Raw genomic sequence first — 10,340 nt, 5'->3', positions numbered from 1 at the left:
AGGGGGAATAGAAGAGTTGGGGACTGGGTGGGTGTCCTCTCTCTCTGTCTCTTTGCATTCTTTCATTCTCTAGGGCTTCTCTCCCTGTGCTCTTCCCCTTCCATACCAACAGGATGTTTGTAAATATATATATGGTACATTGGAACTCCAAGAGGGTGAAGATGGAAGCTGCTACACTCTTACTGTCTAGGCCTAGAACTAGTCAGGCACCATTTCTCCCATACCCTTCACTCCACACAGTAGCCCATCAGATGGTTGAACTTAGATACCATACCATCCCCAGACTTCTGCAACACTATTTCACCTGGCATGGTTTTGACTCCTTCACCATCCTCCTAGTTCTCCATGGCTCCTAGAGCTAAGAAATGACTGGTACATAGGGTTACTCAACAAATATGTTTTCAATAAACAAAGAAATGAATGCAAACTATTGATCCAATGCTCTCTTCAGCAGCGTCTACACTAAGATTGGAATCATGCTAGCCAAAATGTTGGCCAACGCTGCAAGTTCTTTCAAGCCTTTAATGTCGTTTACATCTTGAATCCCTTCCTCCACAAAAAGCTAGTAACTCATTAACATTCTCTAGTTTGCTCCTCAGTGGCAGGACAGTGAGGGGGTGAGAAGGAGAGCAATCGCAATGGAAACAGCCTTTGGACTTTGAGTGTCAGGGAGGAGACTTCCCAGGACCTGAAACATTCCTCCTTTCCTTCTGCAAACAAGATCGCAGGTGACTTACATAGTATCTTCAGAGAGTATACCATGCATCTTGGGATCATTATCAGGGTGTCTCTTCTCTCCTTGGTGGCCTGAGTGCAGTTGCTGCTGGTATAGCTACCAATGAGACTGACCTCTATTTTTTTTTAAGATTTTATTTATTTATTCATGACAGACACAGAGAGAGAGAGAGAGAGAGGCAGAGACACAGGCAGAGGGAGAAGCAGGCTCCATGCAGGGAGCCTGACGTGGGACTCAATCCCGGGTCTCCAGGATCACAACCTGGGCCGAAGATGGCGCTAAACCACTGGGCCACTGGGGCTGCCCAACTGACCTCTATTTTTGACACCTATCTTGTCCTATCATGGTCCATGTTGACTTTATTGTTCCTTCTACCAACTGACAACCGCCTGATGCTTACACCAAGGTGGGTGTTCTCTCCTCAGCATAGGTAGTACATGGCAGTCCTTTCACTGACTTTCAAGAAAGTGTCAATATCTTATAGCCCTCTCTCGTTCAAGGAATATGAGATCAGTTCTTCTGGGACCAGGTTAGAAGACATTGAAAGATGCCTCTAGCGGCAAAAAGAAGTAGAGAAGTAGAGGGGACTCTGATGCAAGGTCCATGGAGTTCCCTCGGACATCCTGGTGTGTGTGTGAGAGAGAGATTAACACCAAATTTTCCTAAGTCCCTTTCAACAGTTCTTTTCACCGTACCATGTTAACAACAACAAATATAACAACACTACCGATAGTTAATGAGAATTTACTATTTGCCAGGCATTGTTCTAGGTGCTTTATATATACCATCTCGTACATAATTTGAAGAATCGATTTTAGGCAACGAAAGCATCACAGAGTGGGTGAATCTGAGGGACAGATCTGAAGGAACTGTTAGTTTTATTAGGAACTTGAGTCGATATGAAAGGAGAAGGCAGGGGTGCCTGGGTGGCTCAGTTAGTTAAGCATCTGCCTTTGGTTCAGGTCATGATCTCAGAGTCCTGGGATGAAGTCCCATATCACCGTCTCTGCTCAGCAGGAAGTCTGCCTTTCTCTCTGCGCCTCCCCTTGCTTGTGTTCTCTCTGTTGCTCTCTCTCTCTCAAATAAATACATAAAATCTCAAAAAACAAACAAAAAAAAATACATAAAATCTCTTAATAAAACAAAAACAAAAAAAGAAAGGAGAAGGTGAAAAACAGACAGAGCCAACAAAATGTATGGATATGTGTGAGCAAGAAGAGGAATGGCAAAAAGCAGACCAAAGTGCCAAGGGCAGGGTGAAGATCTCTATGGGATCTTAGGATAATAAAATCAAAAGTGACCAAAGGATATTGATATTATTATCATTTGTGAAATGTGTTCTTTCCAAGTTTCAGAAGTAAAATTAATGTGCTCTATTCTGACATAGCAAAGAGAGCAACTCTTGGGGGCCAAACTAAAATAAAATACATCAGACTCTTAATGGTCTTAGTGGTATCTCTAAAGGGTTACTTATTATCTGTTAAATATTTGAATAGAGCATTGTTCTGGAATAGCCACAGGAACAGCCGTTTGCATAAAAGCAGAGGAACCAGTCTGAAAGCTCTGTCTGCAGTGAAAGCCACAGGGCAATGCTTCAATCCCAGCAACACTGTGTTGACAAGGTGGTCTGCATCCAACCTGGCTGCGGAGACAGATGGGCTCTTAGCCAAGCACATTAGGAGATTCCTGAGGACCAGTCAGAAGGGGATCCCCTGTGCGTTGGTTATTAAGGTTGACTTGGTCAGGGCATGAGAGGCAGGCAGATGATGTATACGCTAAGCAGGGAGACCAGGCTCTGATGAAATCCTGATACCAAAGCCTAGCTGGGAGAAATCTCCACATTCTCAAAATCAATCAATCAAACCCTATCAATTATCCCCTCTTTGGCCTCTGTCTTCATCCTCTCCATCGACTGCTTCTCCTCATTATAAACTTACATTTCTCCAATCTTTGACAAAGTAGCCTATCACAGCAGAACAACTCACCCTTCATGCGTTCTTGCTAGTCTTTCTCCACTGCCAGGAATGAATGAGGTGTCTATACTTCCTGACTCCAGATTCTGGCCTCTCACTCATGTGTCAAGTCACTGCTCCCTGGTTTCTTCCCATCACTGTTTCAGTGAGATAGTGCTCACCAAGGTCACCAAGGATGTCTCAGTCACCAGATTCAGTGCATCCACATCTTTTCTTAGCTCACTTGACCTTCCTGAGGCATCTATCTGGACAGGTCCCTCCTTTTGGAAATTCTTGAATTTTTTTTTATTTTTTATTTTTTTTTTACTTCTCCAGCACTACTCTCCTCTTCTCTTTTCTGCCTGACGCTTAAAGGTTTAGTGTTACCCAGCTCCATCCTTGGCCACTGCTTTTCTTACTCGACATAGTCTTCTGGGAAACTCCCAAGGGGTTTCAACTGCCACCTGGATACTGATGTCCCTCAAATCTCTATATTTTGCCTTGACTTCTTTCTCTAAGCTGTATATTTAGCTGTTTGTGAAACATCTCTTTTTGGATGCCCCATGGAAATTTCGACACACAAAACCACTCATTATCTCATCCCCAAATTGCCCTTTCTTCATGGATTTCCTCGACGAGTGCCAAAACTAATCATCCTGTTGCTTAAGCCAGAAACCAGGGAATGGCTTTTGATTTATTCTTCCTACCCAGTGAGTCAGCAGGCCCTGTCTTGGCCCCTCTCTCTCCTATGAGAGCCCCCCAACTGAGCCTCTGTCTCCAGACTCTTACCCTCAAATCCACCTCCACACTGGCCACCAGAGTAATTTGTCTAGACCCAAACCATGATCATGTCCCTCCTCTGCTGAAAGTCTCCCTGTGGCTTCCAACTGACCACCTTTCTGTTCTCATTTCTTTCCTCTCCCCAATTCCTACCCTGTGCCCACGGGGAGACCAGTTCGTAGGGGCAAGCAGCCAACAGCGAGGGCTTTGGCAACTAATCAGAGGGATTTCAGTTTGACATAAGAGCATATAGGAACTGTTCACAAGTTCATGAATGGGCATGATGACAGATACACATGACAGGTCATGGAAGCGGGAGACCCATTAGCAGACTGCTGCGAATTGAACATTTGCGTCCTCTCAAAATTCATGTGCCAAATCCTAATGTCCCATGTATTTGGAAGTGAGGGCTTTGGGAGGGGACTGAGTCATGAGGGTGGAGACCTCATGAATGGAATTAGTGCCCTTATAAAAGAGGCCCCATGGGCAGCCCGGGTGGCTCAGGGGTTTAGTGTCACCCTCGGCCCAGGGTGTGATCCTGGAGACCTGGGATCGAGTCCCACATCAGGCTCCCTGCATGGAGCCTGCTTCTCCCTCTGCCTGTGTCTCTACCCCTCTCTCTCTCTGTGTATGTCCCTCATGAATAAATAAATAAAATCTTAAAAAAAAAAAAAGAGGCCCCAGAGAGCTGGCATGCCCTCTTCCACCGCTTACCTGTGGAAGCACACAGGATAAAGACTGTCTATGAACCAGGACGTGGGTCCTCACCAGACGACAGAATTGCCCGCACGGTGTTTTTGGACTTCCCAGTCTTCAAACCTAAGAAATAAATTTTCCCTGGTTTATAAGCCACCCTTTTTGTGGTATTTTGCTATAGCAGCCTGAAGGGACTAACACCGGCTATTACAACTGAGGCAAAAGGACCTAGACACATCTTCTCCAGTGAGAAGAGAGGACAGGAGAACCTGCAGGACCTATGAGGAAGGCGTGATCTCTAGAAAGGAAAATCAGCAGACACAAATAGGAAAGAAATGCATGAGTAGGTCATGTCAAGTGCTAGTAAGGACGCACACGATCTTCAGGGTGGCTGGAGACTTTCAAGCCCCAGGATTGGAGGCCTGGCACCAAGAACAGGTGCAGGGCTTGGTCCACTCCATAGGCCAGCGCACACACTCTCCAAGGCAAGTGAGGGAGGCAGACGCCGATAGGAAGGAAGAGCTTCTGTAAAAGCAGGAAGAGCAGGAAAGCTCAGAAGAGGGGACAGACAAGAACTGTCCTTGGGACAAATGATGGCCACACTCAGGGTACATTCAGGAGCTGTGCCAGTTATTGCTTGCAGGTGGGTTTCTGGATGATGAAAAAGAAGCTGCCTTCACCATTAGGCAGATTCAGAACACGTTGTCCAAAATGTTGCCAGGATTGGAAACCAGTGACTGTGGCCAGAGGGAAGTCCGTCTCACAGAACCCCAGGCCTGCAAGACCCACTCAGGGAACAGCACAACCGCGTTGGACTTCGGAACCGTGCAGCTCCGCGTTCGAATCCTGACGGTGCCGCCTGCCGCTGAGAGCCACGTCGCGTGACTCTGGCTGAAGAGCCCGCCCTGGGGGGCGGTCACAGTGCAAGGTCAAGGGCACACCTGGGGCGAGCACCCACCAAGGTCGCGGAGTGCAGAGCGGGGGGGCTCTGTGCAGTCAGCCTGATGCTCAGGGCGGCCGTCTCCCAGGCCTGCAGCGCCTTTGTACCCCACTCCCGGGAGAGCACCCGCAGCAGCGGCCCGCGGGGGGCGCAGGGCCGGGGGCCGGGGGGCTGGGGGGCGCCCCCCAGAGCGGCGCGGGCCGGCGGGGAGGGGGGCGGCCAGGTGGTGATTGGCTGGGCTGCGGCGGGCAGCTCCGGGCCCAGAACAAAAGAGAGCGGGCGGCGGGCGTCCTCCGGAGTAGGCGCTCCCGCCCGCCCCGCGCGGGCTTGGGTGCTGGGGGGAGACGCGCCCCCCGCCCGCCCGCCCGCCGAGCAGCCCGGCTGGCGCGCGCGGTTTCTGGGCGAAAGCCGGCTGTGTACCTAGGAATTAACCGGCCGGCGCGGGAGGGGAGGGAGCGGGAAGCGGGGCGGGGGGGGGGGGGGGATGCTGAGCGCGCGCGAGAACAATAATAAGATCGTGTTTGCGGTCGCTGCCCGAGGAGGAATTCGGAGGAGGCGCGAGGCCCGGCGCTCGCGCCGCGCCCGGGAGCCCGGGACGGAGGCCGGCGACGGCGGCGGCGGCGGCGGCGGCATGAGGCAGGCGACGCGGCGCCTGTGAGCAGCGCGCGGCGGCGGCGGGGACCTGGGCGCGGGCGACAGCCGAGCGGCCGGGGGCTCCCCTCCCCCGCTGCCGGGCCGTGATTTGCCGGGCCCGCTGCGCCCCCCGCCCACCCCTCGCCTCAGCCGCCGCCTCGCCGCTTCCCCTCGTCGGAGCGGCCGCTCGCCCGCCCGCTCGAGGCCCGCGGGGAGCGCGGCGCAGTCCGTCGGCCCGCGGGGGGGCGGCCTCCCGGCATCTTCGCGGCGACCAAGGACGAGCGGGGGAGGCAGCGGCCGGGATGGCGCGTCCGCGGCCCCGCGAGTACAAGGCGGGCGACCTGGTCTTCGCCAAGATGAAGGGCTACCCGCACTGGCCGGCCCGGGTGAGTACGGCGGCCGCGGGCCCGCCCGCCCACCATTTTCCCCTTCATGATGGCGCGCCCGCCCCCTTTCGCCATCCGCCTCGGCCGGGCGCGGGGCGCCGGGGGCTCGGAGCCGGGGCTGCCGGGGCTGCCGGGGCTGCCGGGGCTGCCGGCGCGGCGCACGGAGGACGTGCCCGGGCCGCAGGGATGGCTCCGGGCCGCGCCCGCTCGGCGAGGGCGGCCATCCTTCCGCCTCTTCTGGCAGGCGGCTCGGGCCGGCGCAGGCCCGCCGCGGGGTGGCCGGGCGGCGGGCGGCGGGCGGCGGGCCTGGGCGGAGGCGCCGCCGCGGGCAGGGTAGCGGCTGGGCAGCCGGGTCCCGGGCGAACGTCGGGGCACGTAGGGGAGCGTCATGCAAATGGCTGTCTGCGAGCCGGCGGCGGCCGCGGCCGCCAGTCCTGGAAAGGGCCGCCGGTCACCCGGAGGCCGGCGGGCGCCTCCTGGCAGCCGCGCACCCGTCTCGCGGCGCCTCGTTCGCCATCCAGACTTGTTGAGTTCTCCCGGAGCGCGGTCCCGGGAGTCCCGGCGGCCGGGAGCTCGCAGCCTGGCCGCGGCCGGCGGGTCCGGGCAGCTCCGCGTGCCTCTCCACCTCCATGTTTGTTCCAGGTCGGATCCCAGACCTCCCCGGCCTCGCGGGCCTCCCGGGCCTCCCCGGCCTCCCGGCCCCCCCCCTCCCCCCCGGCCCCAGCCCACAATAGCGCTCCCTTCCTGGCCCGCAGCGGTTGTCGCTGGGCGCTTTCTCTAGAAAGCATCTGCGTGTGATGCACAGCATCAGATGATGATGATGATGATGATTTTTAATCAGGCCATTTGAGTGAGGAGATCAACACCGCTGTGTGTATGTGCTTTGTGCTTTAAAAACGGATCGCTTTTACTTTTGATTTTTAATCCTGGTTGGCGGTTGTTTGGAGTCAGAAATACAGTGAAAAGGAGGGTCAGAGCATCTTGGAGGCTCCGTTGGGATCCGTGGGGAACTGAAGCAGATGTGGGAAATAGTATAAATAAAGAGTGTGAGCTCTAAAATGTTGTATTACAGTCCAGGGAAGGTAGCTAGACCCAGGAAAGGGGAAAACACACACACACACACACACACACACACACACACACAACACACCCACCCATTCACAAAAGGAAGTGACATCACGGGTGGCCAGGCTGAAATTAGTGAAGTTGAAGTAATGGATGGACATCACTTTTTTTGTATTTAGTTTGGCATGATTGTAAAATGGAAAGAACAGTGGGCCCAGAATTGGGGGGGAGGGGGCCTGGTATTTGGCCCTGGCTCTGTTATGGGCTAATCATTTCAACGTCTGAATATCCATTTCTGCAACTATAAAATGATCATCTCTAGGATTCATTCCAGTGCCAACAACCTCAGATTTCAAGTGAGGTTCAGTTTCCCTTAGGCTGTGAAAATAACTTTTGTCCTCATATGAGCTGTAGGTTGTCCTCAAACAAGGCAGAGTTTTCATTGGGCAGGGAATAACTGATTATTTTTCATACTGTTGTGCCATGTTGCTAAAAGGGGCAAGACTTGTGATTTCAGGAGTCCTTTAGGGATCCCTGAATATATTTATCAAGAAATAGCTTTTTGGTGCATGTGCCTGTAGGTGATCACGAGTGAATTAAAGATTGTTATCACCAGTTGGTCAGTTCCTTGTAATCCAATAGCTTGCTTTAATCTTACTTTTGAAATATATCTTGAGAGTCCCCCCCCCCAAAAAAAAAACCTTAAAATTTCATTAACAAGTTACTTATGTACATTGGCCACCTGTAGTAGTTTTGGAACAAAAAAGTGCTGCAGAAGAAGTTCTGGTTGTAGATCTAATTGCACATGAAATTCCTAGAAGTTATAATTCCAAACCAAGGCAAAATGGAAAATAAAATCAGGTTGTTAGATAAAATAAGTACATGAAATCTATGTCTCTTCCCTTTTAACATAAACTCCTCAAGGAAAGAACATCTCTCTCTCTCTCTTTTTTTATAATGTAAGAAGAGATGAGTGACATATTATAATTTCCAAGGAAATGTAAGTGTAAGAAAAAGATTTTTGAGTCCCGACTCTACTAGTTACTGTGCTCTATGCTTCATAGATGTTCTCATGTTATTTCCACTCCAGTTCTGTGAGATGTTATCCCCATTTTACACCTAGCTATAGCATTGTAGATGATGTTACAAAATGTTAACTGCAGAAAACCCTACTTAATCAAATTTCAAATAATGTCACTTGATCTGAAGGCCAGTCATGTGGGGATTAGAATCTGTATGGCCCCAAAGGGTCAGACCTCGGAGGAAAAACATGGGGGGACAGATTGCAGTTCAGACTGTAGGAAGGACTCTTCCGTCAGAGAAGGTCCATGCTTGAATAGAGAAGCAACTTCCCTGCTGTAGGAAAGACGTTGGATCCAAGGCAGCCCCTTGTATGGAACATGGGCCTGGAGGATTCAGACATCCAGCACATTTGGTCAGGTTGCGTTCAGCTTTCGTCTGGGCTTCATACGTTGTGACGGTAGGCATATTTTGTAATCTTTCTAAATTTTGATTTACTAGTCTGAGAAATAGGCATAGTTCTCAAATCACAGATTGTGTGTGTAAAAGCACCAAACAGCAGTGCTTGGGTGTTCTTACCTTTTTTTCCTTTTTGAATTTCTAACTTTTCCCCTGTTTTCACCACACTGTTTTTAATATTCAACTTTTGAGTAAACAGGTTATTTTTCCCACCAAGTTATGAATAACTTCAAAGGTATAGAAAAGTTAAAATAATTGTACAGTGGACACCCTTCTACCACTTAAATTCTACAATTAACATTTACCGTACTTGCTTTATCATGTTATTCATGTATCTATCCCTTTATCCATACAGCAGTCCATCTTATTTTAATGCATTTTAAAGTAAGCCGCAGACAGTATAATTTACTCCTAGACACTTCAGCATATATTATCATTAACTAGAGGTCAATATTTTTTATAGATCCCCCCCCCTTTTTTTTTTGCCTCTTGAGATAAAATTTATGTAAACTGAAATACACTCAAACGTACCATTCAGTGAGTCTGACATGTATGCCCTGGGATAATCCATACCCCTTGCAAGAAAAGGGTAGTGTCAGTACCCATTAAAGTTCCCTTGTGGCTCTTCCCAGTTAATCCCTGTCCTCTTCTTTGTTCAGATGTATTAACATTTGGTAGCCCACTAGCTGCTCTTTTTTCTTTTTTTTAATTTTGTTTATTTATTCATAAGAGACAGAGACATAGGCAGTGGGAGAAGAGAAGCAGCTCCCTGCAGGGAGCCGGATGCAGGACTTGATCCCAGGACCCCAGGATCATGACCTGAACCAAAGGCAGACGCTCAACCTCTGAGCCACCCAGGTGCCCCCACTAGCTGCTCTTAATGGAGTATATTTTATATTGTGTATGACTTAAAAATACAAGTTCATTTGTATTCTAATGATTAAATGCTAAAACAAGAGTCTCTGAATGAACCCTTTTGATTGTGACTCTATGAGTTAAAAAAAAAAATTTGAACATGTAGCCCTAATTGTAAATTTACTTTATTTTTTTATTTTTATTTTTTTTGTAAATTTACTTTAAATTATACTTTGTACTATTACATACGTTATAAAGTAAATACAAAAGAAACTAAAGGGGATGACATAAAATTTGTGTTTTAGAATTCTTATTAGCAAAAAAAAATTCTTATTAGCAAAATATTAATAGTAATAGATTAAGTCTATATTTTTTTTAAATATTAACTTTTGGAAAATTCTTTGCCTGTTTCTTGTGAGATGACTAGATAGTCACAATTTTTCTGAAGAGCTTTTCCATAATAGAACTGTCAGTTTGGCCATTTCTTGTTTGCTTGTGCTTACAGTATTGGTATTATCTTTGCAGGACTCCTTTTAGCCACTTGTTCATTTGGCAAGAGTTCATTTAGAAGTGAATATTCCCTAATTTTGTTCAACCAAGCACTCTCAAATGGCAATAAATCACAGTTTGCCCAAAGTGAATAAATATAACCATCTGAATAAGGACACTAGTGTCAATTTATGTATTAAATATTAGTAAAATTTACTTTTTAGGTAAAAAAAGAAGAAACTAAAAAAAGAACTTGTACATTTTCTTCTCACACCCTCCCTCCAAATCTTGTATATCCTGAGGTGTGAGCACTCTCTGTATGTTATCCC

General features: G+C 49.0%; 1 protein-coding gene across 1 annotated transcript in view; it reads left to right on the top strand.

Annotated features, from left to right (window-relative positions):
• Positions 1 to 5,956: 5,956 nt before the first annotated feature.
• Positions 5,957 to 10,340, top strand: part of HDGFL3 (HDGF like 3) — an 80,787-nt gene continuing 76,403 nt past the window's right edge. The window contains exon 1 of the mRNA XM_038532971.1: positions 5,957 to 6,123. Coding sequence (XP_038388899.1) covers positions 6,040 to 6,123 — 84 coding nt within the window. The 5' untranslated portion in view covers positions 5,957 to 6,039. The remainder of the gene's footprint in view (positions 6,124 to 10,340) is intronic.

Source organism: Canis lupus, chromosome 3 (genome assembly GCF_011100685.1).
Source record: "Canis lupus familiaris isolate Mischka breed German Shepherd chromosome 3, alternate assembly UU_Cfam_GSD_1.0, whole genome shotgun sequence".
NCBI classification, from domain to species: domain Eukaryota; kingdom Metazoa; phylum Chordata; class Mammalia; order Carnivora; family Canidae; genus Canis; species Canis lupus.
The sequence above is the reverse complement of the archived record's forward strand: the minus strand, read 5'-3'. Positions and strand labels throughout refer to the sequence as shown.